The sequence below is a fragment of the Gopherus evgoodei genome, chromosome 3 (assembly GCF_007399415.2).
Source record: "Gopherus evgoodei ecotype Sinaloan lineage chromosome 3, rGopEvg1_v1.p, whole genome shotgun sequence".
Lineage (NCBI taxonomy): Eukaryota > Metazoa > Chordata > Testudines > Testudinidae > Gopherus > Gopherus evgoodei.
This window is the reverse complement of record NC_044324.1, coordinates 118,507,137-118,529,251: the sequence shown is the minus strand read 5'-3', so window position 1 is coordinate 118,529,251 and position 22,115 is coordinate 118,507,137. Positions and strand designations below refer to the sequence as shown.

The window sequence follows — 22,115 nt, the reverse complement described above, 5'->3', positions numbered from 1 at the left end:
GATTTATGTACGTATCAGTTCTTACTTGAGGGATGTCCTATTCTCAGCTAAAATATCTGCTTTATGATCCAATATTTCTGATATCAATAATTCATGGTAGAGGAAAGTAGAATTCTAAAAAATTGATGAATAAAAGATACTGAAATGAAAGCCACTCATCCTGCTAAGGGAACAGATGAGGAGTATAGCAACTTGGTGAACCTTTTTACAACATAACATTTATGAGAGGCAATGTGACCTATTGGACTGGACTGTGAGTCAGGAGGTTTGAGCTCTATTCTTGGCTCTGCTACTGGGAGCAAACACAATATCATATGTAATTTACAGTTTCCACAAACTGTATTAGATGGGATAAGCAAATGATCTTTATTCAAGGTAAACTCTTCAACAGGTGCTTTAAAAATATTACTACCCTTCCTGACTGATGCTTTCATCCCTTGGTTTATTTATATAAAGTCTATTTTTGTAATTAGCAGAAAGCATAGACCAGGTGTTGCCAATTCCTCTTCAGCTCAGAATTTTCAGTGGTGTTTAGCTGCATTCTACTTTCTGGCTACAGTTCCACGTTGGGCAGGAGGGGGAACCCAGCAAGCTTTTAAGGTAATATTTTCATGTTTAATAGAATAAGTTCAAAACACTTCAAGGGAGATAACAATCAGTTCAATCAAAATGTATTGTTAAAAAATAAAATAAACAAAGATAACAAGAGGCTGCTTCCTGAACTAATCATCCCAGCTGACACTTATTTTCACATTAATTAGCTGGTCAAGGCAGGGGTGTATAAAAGAGGCAACTCAGATTTCTACAAAAGATGTAAATCCATAAATGGTCTCAATGCATACCCCATTAGAGCATAAATCTGGACATTAAACAAATACAGCATAAAGTGCTTATTTTGATATTGCTTTGGACTACATTAAAATGTGAAGGGAAATTAACATAGAAAGGGTATAAATAAAAGTGTTACAGGACTACTAGGGAGAATCTTGGGATTATGATACCTAACCTCTCAACTTCCATGTACATATGCACATCTATTATATTGGGTAGATGCTGTGTGTAAGTGGAAGTGACATTTCTGACTCAAACACACGAGTACTTAGAAAGTCAGGAAACCTAAAGAAGTTTCAGTGAAAAGGTATCTTTCGGGAGAGAGTTGAGAAATTAGATATCCTTCCTCTAGCCAGCGGGAAAGCAGATACCTTTTCACTGAAACTTCTTTAGGTTTCCTAACTTTCTAAGTACTTGTGTGTATGAGTCAGAAATGTCACTTCCACTTACACACAGCATCTACACACTTATCCCCACCCCAGTGACGCCAGGAGAGAATTTTTGCAAAGTGTTAGTAATTAAGTTATCAAATCATTCCCTGCCTCTCAGCTGTATATGCAGAATTACACTGACTGTTTTGGATAGTATCTTGGCACTTCAATCCTTACTGCACACATGGTAGGAGGGAGAAAGATAAGCAGCTCTGCTTTTAGTTATTTCAGCACTCACTTGGAGATAAGATCTTTGGCCCTTGTTTAGGGTAGGCTGGTTCAGAACAGTTGCAAATACACTCTTCCCGAGTTGTGTAGGCAAGAAAGGCATGTTAAAGATAAAGCTGAAACAATTTTAACAGTAGTGCACAGTACTAGCTTTCCCTGCTAATCCACACTAACCTTATCTTAGCATGCTTTCTGCCTTGTTCCCCCTCCTCCAAACTTGCTCTCACCAGGCTTCTGTTCATGGGGGGAGGGAAGGAGACATTCATCTCCAGACCTGCTTCACACCCTTATATAAGTGGGCACCCTAATCCCACCTTTAGCTGCAATCACCACCTTCCACAAACACCCCAGACTTGGCTCCTGTATTCCTTACATGGGGATAGGGTCACATCCTAAACTAGTACCTGGCTCTTTTACATGTGGATAACCCTTCCAATCCCCTGACCTGGCTCCCAGTTTGTGTATATCCAGACCCCTCAGTGATTTCTATTCTAGGTATGCGGAAGTGAAGATCTTCCGGACACCCTCTCTTCTCTGGCCCTTTCCTTTGAAGAATACAAACAAACAAAAGGGAAATCATGCCTCGCCAATCTACTAGAATTCTTTGAGGGGGTCAACAAACATGTGGACCATGGGGATCCAGTGAATATAGTGTACTTAGATTTTCAGAAAGCCTTTGACAATGTTCCTCACCAAAGGCTCTTATGCAAAGTAAGCTGCCACAGAATAAGAGAGAGGGTGCTCTCAAGGATTGGTAACTGGTTAAAAGATAGGAAACAAAGGATAGGTATAAATAGTCAGTGTTCAGAATGGAGAGAAGTAAATAGTAGTGTCCCCCAGGGGTCTGTTCTGGGACTAGACCTATTCAACATAATCAAAAATGATCTGGAAAGAGAGGTAAACAGTGAGGTAGCAAAATTTGCAGATGTTACAAAATTACTAAAGATTGTTAAGACCCAGGCAGACTGCAAAGAGCAACAAAAGGATCTCTCAAAACTGGGTGACTGAGCAAAAAAATGGCAGATGAAATTCAGTGTTGATAAATGCAAGGTAATGCACATTGGAAAGCATAATCCCAACTATACATATAAAATGATGGGGGTCTATATTAGTTGTTACCACTCAAGAAAGATCTTGGAGTCATTGTGGATGGTTCTCTGAAAACATCCACTCAATGTGCAGTGGCAGCCAAAAAAGCAGATAGAATGATGGGAATAATTAAGAAAGGGATAGATACTAGGACATAAAATATCATGTTGCCTCTCTATAAATCCATGGTACACCCACATGTTGAATACTGTGTGCAGATGTGGTTGCCCCATCTCAAAAAAGACATATTGGAATTGGAAAAGATTCAGAAAAGGGCAACAAAAATTAATAGGGCTATGGAATGGCTTCCATATGAGGAGAGATTAATAAAACTGGGACTTTTCAGTTTGGAAAAGAAATGGCTAAGGGGAGATATGATTGAGGTCTATAAAATCATGACTGGTGTAGAGAAAGTAGATAAGTAAGTGTTACTATTTCTGATAACACAAGAACTAGGGGTCACCAAATGAAATTATTTGGCAGCAGGTTTCAAATAAATAAAATGAAGTATTTCTTCACAAAATACACAGTCAACCTGTGAAACTCCCTGCCAGAGGATGCTGTGAAGGCCAAGACCATAACAGGGTTCAAAAAGAACTAGATAAATTCATGGATGATAGGTCCATCAATGGCTATTAGCCAGGATGTGCAGGAATGGTGTCTCTAGCCTCTGTTTGCCATAAGCTGGGACTGGGTGACAGGGGATGGATCACTTGATGATTACCTGTTCTGTTAATTTCCTCTGGGGGCACCTGGCATTGGCCACCATTGGAAGACAGGATACTGGGCTAGACAATCTGACCCGGTAGGGCCATTCTTATGTTCAAATAATAAATATTTTTAGATAGCCACTGGAAAGACTAACATGGTTCCCTACACTCCAATGAACACCACTATCTGTGATATCACATGACACACAGTTACTCTTCTCCCTACATCTAGTTCTATGGACCTAACTGAAAACCCACTGAAGTCAACTGAAAGACTGAAGTCAAAAGATGGCTACTGACATCTTCAGATCAGGCTCTGCCACAGGTTGGGTGATATCAGCTGCAACACAGTGGTTCCATAATAGCACTAGAAGGGGATATAGTATGGAACTATTGTAAACTATAGTTTCCTTCTATGTATGTTTATTTTTAAAATATCTTTTCCACATCCTGAATACATTAAAATTGATTAAGCTATAGTTAAGATTGTAGATTTATAGCATTTACTTAAGGGGATAAAAATTCTTAAGAGAAAGTTGCAAGTCCCTCAAAAGGCACAGACATTAGAAAAACTGGAAATTCAATGAAGAGATTATACTCTAAAAAAAGAAATTGGAAAGCAAATATGGAGTTTGAAACATACATTTAAGGTCACCTAAACAAGCTTGGTTCTGATCCTGTATTACAATCCACAGAGCAACCAAAATCAGGAAACAATCCTATTCTAAAGACCAGACAACTTCCTATGCATCCACAACTACAACACCTGAGAAGTGATCTAACTGAACTCTTGTTGAAAGGTTAATTATATATTTTGAGGAGATTAAACCCTAATGTTTTTACTTCACTAGATCAAACTACTTCTGCCTCATTTAAGATGATATGAGGTTACTGTAAAAAGACAGACTTTTACATCTCTTCCTAAAAATGTCCTTATTTAAGCCAACCATTCAGTACAATTTCCCAAATGCATGTAGGGTTTCCATGGCAAAAAACATTGTCATACTGTGAGATATAATGGATCTGGATCTCCCAATTTCCTAAATGCTGAATCAAAATTCAGATCGATTTTATGCCAATGTTCAGGGGACCAACTTACATATTGTTGACATATTATACAAAAACAAAGCCAGGGAATCCAGAGTCTCTCCGCTACATAAATGGGATGGATTTAAGCCATCCTTATTAAAAACTCTTATTATCATCATCATCACAACACCCAGCTCTTTCATAGTGTTTTTCATCAGTAGATCTCAAAGAATTTTATAAGGGAGCTAATGATCATTAGTCTCATTTTTGCAGATGTGGAAAGTAAGGCATAGAGTGGGGATGTGATGTCCCCACAGCCAACCAGCAGTCTAGCGGCAGAGCCAGGAACAGAAACCAGGTCTTCTGAGTCCCCAGCCAGTGCCCTATAACTAGGCCACACTCCTCATAACATCATACTCTTATGTCCAAGATGCAACAAGTGCATAGGGTAGAACAGAACAGAGTTCAGGCTATTGGAGATGACATTCCATGTGCATTTCTACATTTTAAAAGAAGTGGAAAGCGCACTTCCTAAACTTTGAATGAGGTGTTTTTTGTTTTGGTTTGTTTTTTATACTGATTTTTAAGAGCACAGTATGGGTACGTCTACACTATGGGATTATTCTGATTTTACATAAACTCGTTTTGTAAAACAGATTGTATAGAGTTGAGTGCACGCGGCCACACTAGGCACATTAATTCGGCAGTGTGCGTCCATTGTCCAAGGCTAGTGTCAATTTCTGGAGCATTGCACTGTGGGTAGCTATCCCGTAGCTATCCCATAGTTCCTGCAGTCTCCTCCACCCCTTGGAATTCTGGATTGAGATCCCAGTGCCTGATGGGGCAAAAATAGTTGTCGTGGGTGGTTCTGGGTACAGCCTCACCCCTCCTTCCCTGAAAGCAGCAGACAACCGTTTCGCGCCTTTTTTCCTGGGTGAACTGTGCAGACGCCATACCCACGGCAAGCATGGACCCTGCCCAGATCAATACCGCAATCGTGGACGTTGTAAACATCTCGCACATTCTCGTGCAGTCTATGCTGAACCGGGACCTGCAAAGCCAGGCGAGGAGGAGGCGGCGGCTACGGCAGCGTGGCGATGAGAGCAATGAGGACATGGACACAGAATTCTCTCAAACCGCGGGCCCCTGCGCTTTGGAGATCCTGCTGGTAATGGGGCAGATTCTAGCTATTGAATGCCAATTTGGGGCCCGGGAAACAAGCACAGACTGGTGGGACCGCATAGTTTTGTGGGTGTGGGATGATTTGCAGTGGCTGCGAAACTTTCGCATGCATAAGGACATTTTCATGGAACTTTGTGACTTGCTTTCCCCTGCCCTGAAACACCATAATACCAAGATGAGAGCAGCCCTCACAGTTGAGAAGCGAGTGGCAATAGCCCTCTGGAAGCTTGCAACGCCAGACAGCTTCCAGTCAGTCGAGAATCAATTTGGAGTGGGAAAATCTACTGTGGGGGCTGCTGTGATGCAAGTAGCCAAAGCAATCACTAAGCTGCTGCTACGAAAGGTTGTGACTCTGGGAAACGTGCAGGTCATAGTGGATGGCTTTGCAGAAATGGGATTCCCTAACTGTGGCAGGGCGATAGAAGGAACTCATATCCCTGTCTTGGCACTGGAGCACCAGGGCACCCACTACATAAACCGCAAGGGGTACTTTTCAATGGTGCTGCAAGCACTAGTGGATCAGAAGGGATGTTTCTCCAACATCTACGTGGGATGGCCAGGAAGGGTTCATGACGCTTGCATCTTCAGGAACACTAGTCTGTTTAAACGGCTGCAGCAAGGGAATTACTTCCCAGACCAGAAAACAACAGTTGGGGATGTTGAAATGCCTGTAGTTATCCTGGAGGACCCAGCCTACCCCTTGATGCCATAGCTCATGAAGCCATACACAGGCAGCCTGGACAGTAGTCAGGAGTTGCTCAGCCTGTAGTTGAACAAGTGCAGAATGGTGGTAGAATGTGCCTTTGGCCGTTTAAAGGTGTGCTGGCGCACATTACTGACTCGCTCAGACCTCAGCCAAACCAATGTCCCCTTTGTTATTGCTGCTTGCTGTGTGTTCCACGGTCTGTGTGAGAGTAAGGGGGAGACCTTTATGGCAGGGTGGGAGGCTGAGGCAAATCACCTGGCCGCTGATTACGCGCAGCCAGACACCAGGGTGATTAAAAGAGCACACCAGGAAGCAGTGCGCATCAGAGAAGCTTTGAAAACGAGTTTTATCATGGGCCAGGGTACAGTGTAACTGTTGTGTTTGTTTCCCCTTGATGACCCCCACCCGCCTTGATTGACTCGTTCCCTGTAAGCAACCCACCCTCCCCCCTTCGATTACAGCTTGCTTAAGGAAATAAAGTCACTATCGTTTAAAAATCATGTATTCTTTATTAAAAAGTCATTATAAAAAGAGGAAGAGAAATGACAAGGTATCCCGGGTGTGGTTTGGGAGGAAGATAGGAGGGAAGGAAAAGGCTACTAAAAACATTTCAGTGTAATGACAGCCTTTTGGTTGGGCTATCCACTGGGGTGGAGTAGGCGGGTGCACGAAGCCTTCCCCCAAGCGTTCTTACACGTCTGGGTGAGGAAGATATGGAACATGGTGAGTGGTGACGGTGGTTACACAGGGGCTGCAGTGGCACTCTGTGACCCCGCTGCTCTTCCTGAAGCTCCACCAGACGTTGGAGGATATCAGTTTGATCACGCAGCAGCCCCAGCGTTGCATCCCGCCACCGCATATCTTCCTGCCTACACCTCTGATCTTCCTGGCGCCACCTCTCACCTCGAGCGTCCCTCCTGTCCTCACGTTCACTGGCATCTCTCCTGTAATTTGATACCACGTCCTTCCACTCATTCAGATGAGCTCTTTCATTTCAGGTCACTTCCATGATTTCCGAGAACATTTCATCTTGCGTCTTCTTTTTCCTCCGCCTTATCTGAGATAGCCTTCGGGATGGAGTAGGGAGACTTGAAAAATGTGCAGCTGCATGAGGGAGGGGAAAAAAGGGAGAGAAGTATTTAAAAAGATACGTTTTACAGAACAATGGTTATACTCTTTCACAGTGAACAACACTATTCACCTTACATAGCACATGTGATTTCACTACAAGGTCACATTTTGCATCTTAATATTGAGTGCCTGCGGCTCTGGTGTTACAGATCTCACAGACGCAGGCCCAGGCATCAGAATTCAGCTTGCATGCGGCCATGGTAAGCCATTGTCTTTCGGCTTCTGCAGCCTTCATATACACAGTGCCCTCCTTTCCCCAAAACCAAGCAAATCTCGTTTAGTGACGCTTCTTTCCTGTTAACATTCAGCAGCAGAAGCCACTCCCCCCTCCAATTCTGTGGGATGATCGCTTTACCCTTCCCCCCACCACATGGCTGGTATCATGGAAGATCACTGCTAATCACCCCCCTGCCCCCCTCCACCGCGTGGCTGGTAGCAGGGAAGATCCCTGATAGGCAAACGCAAAAAAACTCAGAGATATTTCCTTCCCCTAGCTTGGCTATGTGCAAGGAAGGATTTCTTTTAAGCAACAGGCAAACAGCCCGGTAGGAATGGCCATCTCTGTCCCCTCACTTAAATTCCCAAATTTCAACCAAGTTACCATGAACAGTACCACTCTCCTGAGGATAACACAGCAAGATAAAGAATGCCAGCAATCACCGGGACCATACGCAGCTATGCTTTGTCATGCAATGATACCCGATTACTTGCTACATGCATGGCGTGGTAAAGTGTCCTACCATGGTGGACGGAACAAGGCTGCCTTGCCCAGAAACCTTCTGCAAAGGCTTTTGGAGTACCTCCAGGAGTGCTTCATGGAGATGTCCCTGGGGGATTTCCGCTCCATCCCTAGACATGTTAACAAACTTTTCCAGTAACTTTACTGGCCGCGAATGCATCCAAAGCCCTCATGGCAAATCAATCATTAAAAAACGCTTGCTTTTAAACCATGTTTCATATTTACAAAGGTACACTCACCAGAGGTCGCTTCCATGGCTTCACTGTCCAGGCTAGTGGCTTGGGAGGGCTGGGAGGGTAATTCCATCTGGGTCACAAAAAGCTCCTGGCTGTTGGGGCTAACGAGGTGCTGTGTGCTCTCTGCAAGGTCATCCTCCTCTTCCTCCTCCTCCTCCTCATCCTCCCCCTCCACAGAATCCTCAGCTATGGTTGAGATTACAACCCCCACCTCAGAATCCACGGACGGGGTGGGGTAGTGGTGGCGCAGCCCCCTAAAATTGCATGCAGCTCAGCGTAGAAGCGGCATGTTTTTGGCCCTGACCCGGACCTTCCGTTTGCTTCTTTGGTAGGCTTGTCTGAGCTCCTTAACTTTCACTCTGCACTGCACTGAGTCCCTGGCGTGGCCTTTTTCCATCATGGCCTTGGACATTTTTTCAAATATTTTTTCATTTTGTCTTTTGGAACGGAGTTCTGTTAGCACAGAATCCTCTCCCCATATAGCGATCAGATCCAGTACCTCCCGTGCGGTCCATGCTGGAGCTCTTTTTCTATTCTCAGGAGACCGCATTGCTACCTGTGCTGATGAGCTCTGCGTGGTCACCTATGCTGATCAGAGCTCCACGCTGGCCAAACAGGAAATGAAATTCAAAAGTTCAAGGGGCTTTTCCTGTCTACCTGGCCAGTGCATCTGAGTTCAGATTGCTGTCCAGAGCGGTCACAGTGGTGCACTGTGGGATACCGCTCGGAAGCCAATACTGTCGATTTGCGGCCACACTAACCCTAATCCGATATAGTAATACCGATTTTAGTGCTACTCCTCTCGTCGGGGAGGAATACAGAAACCTATTTAAAGAGCCTTCATATCAATATAAAGGGCCTCTTTGTGTGGATGGGTGCAGCGTTAAATCGGTTTAACGCTGCTAAAATCGGTTTAAACGCGTAGTGTAGACCAGGCCTATGTTAACCAATGGTCCAGTTGCTCAAATTACAGAAGAAATTGAGCTATTTGTATATTTCAAGCTGGCAGCCTTAACCCCGGGAAAAGATACGCTATTTCTCACCCTGCTGGTGAATACAGATCCTCAGCGGATGTAAATTATTATAGCTCCATTAAAAGTCAATGATCTATGACAATTTACAGCAGCTGAGGATTTGTCCCATGAACTTCCAGGACCTGATCCAAAGCACACTGTATATCAAGATTGCAAGTTTTTGCAAAATATATGCTTTAATTCAAACAGGAATTAATTCAGGAAAGTCCTCATGGCCTATATTAGACTGAAGGTCAGACTACATGATCAAAGGTCCCTTCTGGCCTTAAAATCTATGAATCCTTGGGAGTGTTTCCACTGACTTCAATGTGCTTTTCAACAGGTCTATATTAGAGTAATTCACTGAGCTATTGCACTTGTCTTTCAGTATGTTTACATTTAACTAGCCAATTCATAAAAAAAGGAGCTGTTCACCTTAAATAGCTGCTGACACATCACAGAAAACTCTGAACAAACTTCTATTTAGAGACAATTCTGCTACTATTATAGGTTTTTTGATGTGTTTGTTGTTCCCTTGAGTTTTCTTCCTGAAAACAGGCCTGATCCTGCATCCTCACGCAAAGCTCTAATTGTAAAATTACTACTTTTGCATTTGTGCCCTGACAAAGGCATGACTAACTTTTTTTGCCTTGACTACCTGCCCTATAGTTAATCCATGAGAAAGGCATCTGATTATGATCATCCTTCCACATATCTAACCTCCGCTAGTCAAAGTGCAAAAAAATCAATAGCTTTCTGAGATCACGGATCACTAGTGAAGCTGCCTGAATGTCAGATTTTATGGTATTTATTCTATTGCATTAACTTCAATAGTATTTAACAACATTCTGGATACCATGTGTGTCCAAAGCCAAACTGACATACATCTTTAGTAAAAAGAAAAAAAACTTGGCAAAGAATCTGTAATGCATTAAAAGGGCTGCTGTCATCTGCTTAGTACACCTCAAATAGCAAAACTTCTATTAAAAAGTACAAAGAAATGGGGGGAAAGTTATAGCATCTCCAGTTTATAGCCTAACAAAGAAGAAACACACACCTGTGAGTTGCAAGGACAGCATTAACAATGAAAACCCAAGGGTCTGCAGACAGGTCCACTGAAATCACATCACAGGAGACATAAATGTCTCATTTTCATTTCAATAGAGTGTAAACAACAAATGTTGCTTGTGACCTGCTTCATTGCTGAACAGCAAACATATATCTGTCTATTGAAATAGGATAGCTAGGAATAAACAATCTAAAGTGTCTGATGATTGTTGTTCCATTAATTGAAAAATAATGTACAATAGAAAACTCCTGCCTATACACATTCACATTTGAATAGAAATAAAGAGAACAACACATAAAAAACACAAGTTTTCTTTTTAGCCAAAAGACACAGGAGAAACAAAACAAAAACAGAAACATAAAAATCGACAAGTATCAAATCAGTGAATTCAAAACAAAATGCCTGATTAACAAGTATGCAGTGTTGGTCCCAGGATATGAGAGACGCAAGGTGGGTGAGGTAATATCTTTTATTGGGCCAATTTCTGGTGGTGACCTGAAGAAGAGCTCTGTGTAAGCTCGAAAGCTTGTCTCTCTCACCAACAGAAGTCCCATAAACAATATTATCTCGCCCACCTTGTCTCCGATTATCAAGTGCATTTTGGCTTCTTTGTACCACTTCACTGGTATTAAGCAACCTTAAAGTTGGTGTAGCCAGCTACTGGCATATATGCCCCTGCAAATGAGGGATCCGGCAATGGCACAGAGCCGTTGTACTGTAGTGGCTCTGGATCCTTCCAGTGACCAGCTTAGGGAGACTGGCTGAGGCATCCTTGTGCCCCAGCATTCCACAACTGCCAGACACAGGGCCCACTAAACAGTTGATGAAAATTAGATCAGTCCCCCAGTTGGTTTATTTTACACTAAGGACCAGACTGGCAGCTGGAGAGCTCAAGATCAAGGGGATTCAAATAGGAGCTTTGCACACCCCAGGTGTGCTGAGCACTACTCAGCTACAGCAGACAGTCTGGCCCCAAATGTAGACTTGTGTCTATACTATTTTATCTATGTTTAAAAAGTACATCACTTAAACTGTTGTGCAGTTGGAACTATGAATGTGCAGCTTGGACAGTTTAACAAATACATAACCTCTAATGAAATTTCAAAGCTCTTTACTTGTTTGTTTAAAACGAACAACAGAACATTGCTATATATTTCACCCTGTTTTTCAGTTTTAGTATGGTCTTTCCATTGGGAAGTTAGTAACTGGAAAATTTCCTATTTGACATAGAATTAGCATGCCATAATCTGCTCCAAGGTTTTCTTATGCTCAAGAACTGTGCAGTAAACTGCTGAAACTCCTAAAATACTTTCTGTATTTGGTAAATCAAATCTATAGGTCTTCAGTTTACAGACAATAATTTCAAGATATTACAAGATTCTGCACTCACCAGTTTCTACAGACTGACAAAGGTAGAGTTTCTAATTACATGTCCTGTCCAGTATATGATTGTTCTATGTTTGTATGGATTTTTGAAGCAATTTTTATATCACTGAAATTGCATGTTCACAAACTATTTTAAGATTAATCATCATCATCCTTCATTTACAGTTTTTAAGGTCAACTTATTTGTGATGTGAAGAGTCGCTACATTACACACACACACATGCCCACATACCCAAATTTGGAAAAAATATTTAAGTATCACACCTTATTCTGTCAATAGAGGAAATGAACGAGAAAATCAGAAGAGATGCAAGAACTTACAAAGAAAAATCAGAAGAAAGGGTCAAGCAAATAACTCAAAGTCAAGGTTCACAATTAGCTAAAGAAAAAGAAATGGCAGTGACGAATGAGTGAAATACTCTTTCAAAAACAGCTAATCTGAACCTTGGCAATAGCATAAAACATAAATCAAACTATCAAATTACAATGTAATCAAAATATTAAATTGTGACTGTAACAGAAATAGATAATACATCCATACATAAGACTAGTTCTTATTCATCAAAATTGGGCCCATGATCTTTTTATTGGAAAGAGATGATAGTTTGCTCACTTACCCAAATCCTGTGCACATATCATGTAGATAGTCAATAAATACAGAAAATGCTGCAGCTTCCGTTTCCAGTGATAGCACCACATATCATTCACAGGTGACATCCTGTGAAGCAAGAAAGCAACAGTTTAGGAAACCTTTAAACAAGCCAAAACTTGATTTTTCAGTAATAATTAAGATACTGCTATTATTACACCAGCAGTTGAAAAATATGGAGTTCCTTAGAACCTTGCTTTAAAAGAGTGTTGTCTCTGGTCTTTATATGGCAGATAAAAGACAAGGTGTTCATACGTTTGATAGACAGGCAAACCAGAAGATGGACTGTGGTTGGATCTGTGAGCCATGCATGGTGGGTGAGCAGTTGTTTATGATAGTTTGTAGCCCATATTCAAAACATGTAGGGTGGATGATGTAAAAGGGATATGGTCTGTATGTTGAGACTGGGCAGGAATGTGGGTAGAATTAAGGTTCTTTTTGGAATTTGCAATGCACTGACGTATTATAGACAATATGAAGAGTGCATTTGAATATTTACCTTTCTTCCCATAACTGTTCTTTCCTACACTTTTCAGTCTTAAGGTTTTTATAGCTATAACATTCCTTGGTTTACATATTGTACAGTAAATAGAAACCTTAACTTAAAAAGGCAGTATTTTCTGACTGTCAGTGTCCAGAGGCCCAGTCTTGTTCTCACTGAAATAAATTAGGTTTGATATTTAATACAATAAATACAAAAATAGTTTGGCCAATTCTATTTGCATTCCTTTGCCTTTAAAGCATATATGACAATTTTTAGGCCAAATCAAAATGTTTCTAGCTAAAATTATGGTGTGTGGAAGATGGACAAGCAAGAAATAAGGCTTATAATGGAACTTAGTCCCAACCTTTACTATGGAGATATAACCATGGATCCAAAATTAATTGTAACCTATTGTACTGTTTTCTCTTTTTATGCAAGAACTCAGCAACAAGCAACAGCAAAGAAGAAATAGTGAAACACAGCTCACATATTATATTGACCAACACCAGTCTCATCCTATTTTGTACTGATAGCCTATAACTGGCCTTTTTCCAGTAAGAAATTGTTGGGTTATATTGAGGGGACAGAATGAGGAAGGAAACAGGATGGACTGGCAAGAACACCGAACTAGCAGTAACGAAAAAACATCATCACACACAAATATTAAATAAATTGACCCAAAAGACATTTGGATGAACTTTAATGCCATTTGTCAGGCTGTGAATGTGAGGGAGGTTAGTGAGAGAAAAAACATCAGGCAGTTAAACCACATATCATTAAAAAAATGACTTTTTTAAACATATGGAAATCTTCTCTTTCCCCACTCCATATATATTGTTTTAAAACGGATTGTGGAAGCCAGGGGTAAATTTAAAATCTTGTCCACTAATGGCTCTTCTAGCTTTTAAAAGAAAAAAATTTAAACACCAACAAGCCTAGATGAGTAAGCATCCTAAAATAATCAAACTGATGAAACAACTAATGATGCAAGTTTAAAAGTAATAGTTCTTCAAATCAGTCCCCTGAAACATATGCTACAGACCTAGGTAAATAACATTTCATGAGATCAACTGTTGCGAATGGATTGTAGGAAAACCTAACTGCTGTTCTCTAATATAAGTATCTGACTACAAAAAGGTCCAATTCTTTATTGAAAGTTTTGTTAAATTATTAACTTGAAGCTGATTTATTTTTCTGAGATATGGTAAAATTAAACTTTAAAAGCTTTAAAGACAAGCACAGAACATTCAGGGCTCTGAAATACAAGAATCTCTTTGATGAAGCCAGATACAGCAGAATAAGCATATTACTAGACAATAGAAATACTGTCCTCCAACTCAGTGGTCCATAAATTCTTGTTAGCATCTCAGACAACAGAATGCCAAGACTTGGGAGCTGTACAGTATGCAAAAAAATAATTCATACATATACAGATACCCTAAATATTCCCCTAGAAAGTTGTTGTTGATGACAATCTACCCTGTTGAGACAACAAAACAAATTATATGCAGTGATGCAATTAAAATCTCAACACTTGCCAATTGGGGTGGTGACTGTAACAGGAAATCTTCTATTTCAAATGCAGGAAGAAACTGCTATTTCTACAAGAACAAAGTGTTGAATATTTAATGGCAGCCACTGACAGAGTAAAGTTTTAGCATGGTGCACAGGACTTTCACTGATACCAGTAGAATTCACAGAGCCAGCAGACCGAATTTCTGAGCAGAGGTAGCTTTACCAGTCTGTCAAACAATCAGAACAATTCTGCTGGACTTGAAAGAAACCTGGTTTTGTCTCCGTCTTCAAAGTGCTGTATACATGTTAACACTTTGTGAGCTATGTATCTACATATTATAGATGGAAAAGTTGAGAAACAGACATTGTAACTTGCTCAAGACCATCCAGCAAAAGGAGTACAACTCAAGAGTTTCTAGTGCCTAATTCCGTGCTAAATCCACTGGACTACATTGTCTCTGGTGACTACCTACTTCTAAAAAGTCTTATGTTGCTCTGATTCTCTCAAAACTGACCAAACTAAACTGATCCTATAAGACTTAATCAACAACAACAACTTTGTGGGGGTGGGGGTTGAACTGTTGTAGTGCTTAGAGGCCAGAACCCTATTGTGCTGGTCATGGATGGTACATGAAACCCCCCACCCCGGTTCGGGAAACTAGCTCCTGCCCCTCCCCTTCCCTCCATCCCACCTGAGGTGTAGGGATATGGGCTATTGCTCAAGGCATCAAGGGTCATCAAATGCCATAGCATTATGCAACTCAGTGTTGAACAACCAAAGGTACAGTGTCCTTTTGAATGGGCAGATCATCAAAGCACACCCCCTCAATGATGGTCTACCTCAGGGATCTATGCTGGCTCCCTTACTGTTCAAAATCTGCATTAATGACTTACTTGACACAATTGTGCACAAGTTCAATTACACTAACAATATTGTGCTTGTGGTACCAGGCAAATAATCACCACCATCAGTAATACCCTCTCATTTGTCCTTATGATAATGGCCAGCAGCTGCCTCTTGGCCACGAGCCTAGCTCTGAAGGCAGAGATGCTGCCAGAAGCAGTGCAGAAGTAAGGATGGTATGGTATGGTATTGCCAGGGCCGGCTTTAGGACATGCGGGGCCTGATTTGAAAGAGCTGCCACTGAAGACAGCGGCAGCGATTGAACTGCCGCCGAAGATAGCGGCGGCATTTGGCAGCAGCTCAATTGGTTGCCACTGTTTCCAGCGGCATTTCAGCGAAGGCTCCTTCCTCGGCAGCAGTTGTCTTCTGGGGCCTTACCTTGCAGGGCCCCTCTTCTGGACACTGCAGGGCCCAATTCACGGAAATCGGCCTAAAGCCGGCCCTGGGTATTGCCACCCTTACTTCTGCACTGCTGCTGCTGGCGGGGCACTGCCTTCAGAGCTGGGCGCCCAGCCAACAGCCACTGCTATTCAGCTTCCCAGCTCTGAAGGCTGTGCAGAAGTAAGGGTGGCAATACTGCAACCCCTCTAAAATAACCATGTGACTCCCCTGCAACTCCCTTTTGGGCCAGGACCCCCAATTTGAGAAATGCTTGTTTTCCCCATGAAATCTGCATAGTATTGGGTAAAAACACACAAAAGACCAGATTTCATGGGAGGAGACCAGATTTCACAGTCCACGATGCATTTTTTATGGCTGTGAATTTGGTAGGGCCATATTCGTAACTAATGGAGAGACAAGAATATTAAGATAGTAATGAAATAAAACCCTCCAAAGGATTAAGTAAATATTGTAAACTGTAACAAGAATGACAAGTCTGTTACAGAGGAGTAGAATTGCAGATTATTTCTGCCTCTAACAACCAGATCACTACAACTGTGAACATGGCTCAAGGTGATGTCTTTTTCTCTCTCTTTAAAATTTAGGCAAAATTCACAGCAGTGAGTCTGATTCTATCTTCACCCAGTACCTGCATGTGACCTCAGAGAAATCCATGTAGCTAAAGCAGCTCAATATACTGTAGTTGGTAACTATCATTAATCCCATTATAGTTGGATGTAATGTCACTATAGTTGTTAAAAATATGTATAAAAGGATAACTCTCAGTTATCCCTCTGCAGATGTAAATGCTCTGCAGAATAATAAATGCAGTTTACAATGGCTAACAAGCATTTACCAATTTTTTCAGTGAAAAGACAATTTTAGATACTGCTGTGACATAACCAGTTGAGCACTCCAGCTACCAACTTCATGCAACCCATAGCTACTGTACTTCTATTTCCTATGGTGCAGGAGACAATGGGTGTATTCACAATTCATTCTGGAAGAGCAAAATCGTAATGTAATTTATCTAAACCATAAATGGGGTGGTAATCTGACATTGTTCAAGACCAATTTAGTGCTTGCCTTGCTAAATCTAACTACCAAAAATCCCACACTGTATATACAATATCCAGCTAAAGCAACATCGGCATATTTTTGGAAGTACACAACTTCAGAGTAAAATACATACTACTCCTAAATAATCCAATCACCTTTGACTCATGCACCAATACCCCATCTACAGAACATACTGGACATATCTGCATACACCATGGACCTTGTTCAAAACCTGGGCAGAGTTCTCCAGAGTGAGATGTGAATTCTGCCCTAGGCAGATTGACTGGATTTTCTTTGATCTTTGACATGGGTGAAACTATTAAGAAAAAAATGCTGCTGACAGTTTGAAAAAGAGATACCATCAATTTCAAAACATGTCATTTAAGTTATGAAACAAAAGTATTTTATGATGGAATCACTATGGAGTTATAATACAACCAGTGAGAGACAACTACTTAGCGTTTTAGTTCCTGCAAACTAACAAGAGTACATTTCAAGTCTACCTAATTTTTAATTGTAAATTGCTAACTTCAGACAATGCCATTTAAAACTTTCGTTTTTAAAGTACTGCTTACTCTGCCCATATACAACCGTGCTCTGAGCCAGTCAAACATCTGACTTGAAAATACCTTCATCTTCCTTCAGTAAGGCATACACATTTCAGTTTAAAACATGTCATTTGTAAGTGTCCGATATTTTCTTGGTCCTTGGATTTCCCTCCAAATTGAATTTTCTAGAGTTGCAAGTTACCAACATGCCTCACATTACTAACGCGGTAGCACTGTATTAGTGCAACGTTTGTTCTTTAGGCATAAATTCTTCTTACTTTACCTTATGCTGTAAAAGAAATCTACCCTTTGCGCCTGGATCATTGCTTTCACTCAGTCCCAATCATAGGCTCTGTATCACCAGGTGTGAATGTGCTGGAGAAGCACTGATTCCAACAGCTCCTTTGTATATGTCAGCAAAGGAAAAAAGCCTGTCTGGGAATCTGCCCAAGATTCAGTACAATTACAGAGGGGAAGGCTAACCCCTGGACCAGATAGATTATCAAAGATAGCGTCTACGAACCCTTGTGAAGGTGCCCTTTCTCTCCCTCCGAAAGGCTGCAGGAATCTAACAATCTCTCTCCAGCTGGAGATTGTGGGGAACAGCGAGGAGTGGGACTTAAATTTTTATTCCGCCTGACCCCTCCTTCTCCCTTCTGTTCCTTCCTATTTTTGGCACAGTACCTTGCTGGCTAGAAAGAGTACCTCTCGCGGATCTGGTTCTTAGATCTGAACTCCACTTTGAAAGAGTTGAGCTTTTGGCTCCAGATAACGTACGTGTGTACCTACGTACACACGCACACACGATGGGATAGTTTTTGCAATATTCCCCTGGAAGCATCGAAAGTAAAGAGTAACTTCTGCTTTCAAACTGACTGTAAATTATATATATATATATATATATATATATTAAAAAATCAGTCTTCTCCGGATCTTACAGAACATTCCCTTGACAAATCCAGATATTGGCCAAGCAGTATCCGTTGGCAAGTGTGCACAGACAGACCACACGGTTTGTCCATTCTTCTAGCCCTACCTTTCCGCACAGAATAAACCAGAGATTCATCACTGGCTAAGGGGAAAAGAAATGCGGTCTGTCTGGCCTGAATCTCTTTGACCAAGGACAAACCGGTTTGCTGCCCCAGCAGCTGGAGAGAGTCCGTCCTTACCAAACTGTTCCGAAGGGTAAAAATACTCCTCCCCCCAGCGTGGAAAGCGCAGGGAGACGAAACTTACATGTTGACATTACTGGGCTGCTGTGCTCCGGCGGGTGCCAACCACCGACCCCTTGTGCTGCGGTCGCCGCCTCTGGCTGCCTCTCGCTCGCACTTCCCGGGAAGTTCAGCAGCCGCTGCCCACCCGAGACACGCAGAGCCCCGCGCGGGCTGGGAAAGCGGGGAGCGGCCCTTGCTCAGCCCGGGTCCCTCCCGCTCACCGCGGCGGCCGGGCTTTGCCTCTCGCAGCTGGCGGGAGAAAGCGGGGGCTGAACTGGCCAAGCAGCTGCCGCTGCCCTGGGCGGGTGCTGAGCGGGGGGGAGGCTGAGGGTGGCGAGTGGGAGGGTGGGTCCCTGCGCTGCCCACCCCTCCCCTTCGCTGGGGTCCGACTGGCCGGCCCCGGGCAGCTGCGGTGCCTCCCGGCTTCCAGCGGGCCGGGATTACTCAGGTGGCTGCGCCGCCGCTGCTGCTGCTGGCTGCGACTCGGGACAGTGCAGCCGGCGGGCCGTCCCCTGCCCGCGGCGCTCCCCTCGGAGGCCGGGCTGGAGGCGCAGCGCCACCCGGCAGCAGTGACCTGGGCCCCAAAACAGCAGCGGGAGAGAGGGCCCGGACCGCTAGGGGCACACACTGTAGGGGACACCCCGCCCCGGCGACACCCCCACCGCCACACACTGCCCTAGGGGTGCCCCGCTCCCCCCACACGCTGTCCCGGGGGCATACAATACAGAGGGGGCACTACTCAGAGAGACACACTGCTTCAGAGACCCCCACCCCACTGCTTCAGGGGTACACACCCCAGAGACACCCACTCACTACCCACTGCTCCAGGAGGGCACACTACAGTGGGGACACAACACCTCAGAAAGACCGCACACCTGCCCCCTCCCCCCAAAAGACACACTGCTCAAGTGGCACACAACAACCCTGAGACACACACCACTCCCAGAGATACATTCCACATTGGTCCAGGGTCACCCACTGCAGTGTGCTTCCCTCCCTGCTGCCAGTGACACACCACACCCCACCTCTGGAGCACATACACACATCCCAGGGACACATGACCCAGGAATACACACACCGACCCACGATGCACATACTACCTTGACGATATACACATTCCATGCACTGACTCCGAACTGTCTCACACTTAAAAAAACACTACCAAAGCATCTAGGAAAGTGCCATCAGCTAAGCAACAAAGGGGTTAATTGAATATGCCATTGCTCCTGGTGCCAATTGCCTGGATTCCACTATAATTTTGGAATTTTTAAATAATTTTCATAAGTGATAGATAAATCAGTTTGGTTCACCTATTTTTTAAACCAAACTTTTTTGTGGCACTGCAATATTCAGATAATGCTATTTCTACACAGGATCTCTCCCTTCCAGTGTCTATCCAGATGTAAAAAATTTGAAATACTGGAAGAAAGACTGACCTCATGGTATTTCCAGTAATGGAAGCACTGGAAACCTCATGAGGAAAGCTTTTCCTAGTCCTACATTTTCAGTCCAGCTTTGCAGAGGTTAGGAAAGTGTGGATAAGCTTTGAATGAGTATCAAAATGTTTGGATGCTTATCTGAATCACAACATAAAGCTGAACCTTTTAAAGTTCACTAATATATATTTTTATACACACATGGTAACAAAGTCAAAGACAAAGGATCAGAGAGACAAAAGAAATAATTCCAGATTAGTCACATTCAATTAGTTTTTAGCCATGTCAGAAAAATGATCTACTTTTCTGCTGTAAAATGAAAATTAAATTCCAAAACACAACTGTAAACATTGAAAATATCAAAGAACATAAAACCCTGTGAGGTATAGTGTTTTTAGTTTGAAGGAAAGGGAGGTTTTGCATCATGTATACCCAAGTAAATTCATCTCAATTTTAGTGGACAGTGAAAAAATCTCTCTTTGTATATACTATAGTATTTCTGTTTAAATGCCTATTGGATCTCTTATAAAAATCCCTCATGGTATTCTGCAGCAATTGGCAAGAACACTAATGCCTGCAAGAGTGATATTTTAGTGTTTTGGGCCATTACAGTAGAAGACATGACATTGTCATAGGCAAACTAGGGAAATATGGTCTAGATGAAGTGGTCTAGATAGATGAAATAATTATAAGGTGTGTGTATGAAGCATTATTGTAGCTGTTTTGGTCCCAAGATAGAAGCGCAAAAGCTTGTCTCTCACCAACAGAAGCTGATGCAATAAAAGATATTCCTTCACCCACTTTGTCTCTCTTATAAGGTGGGTGCACATCTAGTTAGCAGTGGCTCACTGTCAAACTGGGGGGACATATAAAGTGGGGTCCTGCAGGGCTCAGGCCCGGGTCAGTATTACTCAATATTTTCATTAACAACCTGGATGATAGAGTAGAGAGTACTCGTACAAAATCTGCAGCTGACACCAAACTGAGAGGGATTGCAAACACTTTGGAACCAGGATTAGAATTTAAAATGATCTTGATAAACTGGAGAATTGGTCTGAAATCAATTAGATGAAATTCAAGAAAGACAAGTGCAAAGTAGTGTGAAGAGGGTCTTCAAATAGTGGATTCCTGGTATTGTCCTTGTGAGCAGCAACAGTTAGAGAAGTTTACAGTCGTTAACTGGGTTCCTGCAACCCAAAAGCTAATTAGGACTGATTTTAACCATTAACAAGCAACCTAGTCCATCAAACCCACAGTCAGCTCAAGTGTTACCAACCCTAAGTGTTAAAAACCCATGTCAGGCATCTAGCCCCCAAAATTAATGAAACTGGCTTAAAAATCATGGATTTTTTTTAAAACTACACATTATTATTTTTTTTTGAACTTCTGGTTTCAGAGCAATAAGATGATTCCTGGAGCTGGGGCTGTAAGAAAAACATTATAGGTCATGAGACTCACAATAAAATCAAAAGAGTTGGCAAGATTACAACTTCTTCCTCCTCCATGTTGCCTGGGCCCAGCAAGGAGTGCATTAAGAACAGTGTTGGCACAGGCTCTCTCCTCTGAGTTCCAGTCCCTGACACTACAACAGCACAGAGGAGCAATTGCAGGGAAAGTCCTGCTGAGCCCCTAGAATCCTGGGCAGAAGCTTGCCCAATACAGATGGAATCTTCAGAGAATTTATCTGTGAAGTGCCACCAGGCCTTACTGAGCATGTGCAAACAGTTCTTTCAGAGGCAAATTTGGGAAGATTTTCAGAGGGGCAGCAAAAGGCACCAGATTTCCTTGCCAAATTTTAAGGCTCTGCTCCAACAAAGTATCTGTGGCATTTTTTTTTAAACATGGGCAAAACAGCATGTTTTCCTAACTCTTGTTCTCAGAAATGGCCAAATCATTTTCACTGAAACTTTAAAATAAAAATTCAGCCTGAGACAGATATGCAGCATGGAAAATTTCATCCCAGATGGTTAAAGCACAGCAAAGTTATCAGCAACTGAAAACAGGGCCATATTATGGGGAAGTGTCTGGCAACCTTAACTATTGACAGTGCTTTCTGCATTGCATACAATATATGCCAGTCTCCCTTAAAATATGAAAGGCCTAAAATTAGAGGCATTTCCAAAAACAGGATTTTTAAAAAATTAT

At 42.4% G+C, this 22,115-nt stretch overlaps 1 protein-coding gene across 5 annotated transcripts in view; it reads right to left on the bottom strand.

Moving 5' to 3' along the window:
• Positions 1-18,727, bottom strand: part of ADGRG6 (adhesion G protein-coupled receptor G6) — a 175,485-nt gene extending 156,758 nt beyond the window's left edge. For 2 of the 5 annotated variants that reach the window (XR_003999617.1, XM_030556457.1), the window contains exons 1-2: positions 18,557-18,611; positions 12,398-12,498 (exon numbers count right to left, since the gene is read on the bottom strand). Coding sequence is in view for 4 of the 5 variants with exons in the window: in XM_030556457.1 (XP_030412317.1) it covers positions 12,398-12,498; positions 18,557-18,558 (103 nt within the window). In the remaining variant the exon portion in view is untranslated. Of the gene's footprint in view, positions 1-12,397; positions 12,499-17,843; positions 17,911-18,004; positions 18,055-18,556 lie in introns of those variants that run through there. The other 3 variants (XM_030556456.1, XM_030556454.1, XM_030556455.1) reach the window with 3 other exon arrangements.
• Positions 18,728-22,115: the final 3,388 nt, after the last annotated feature.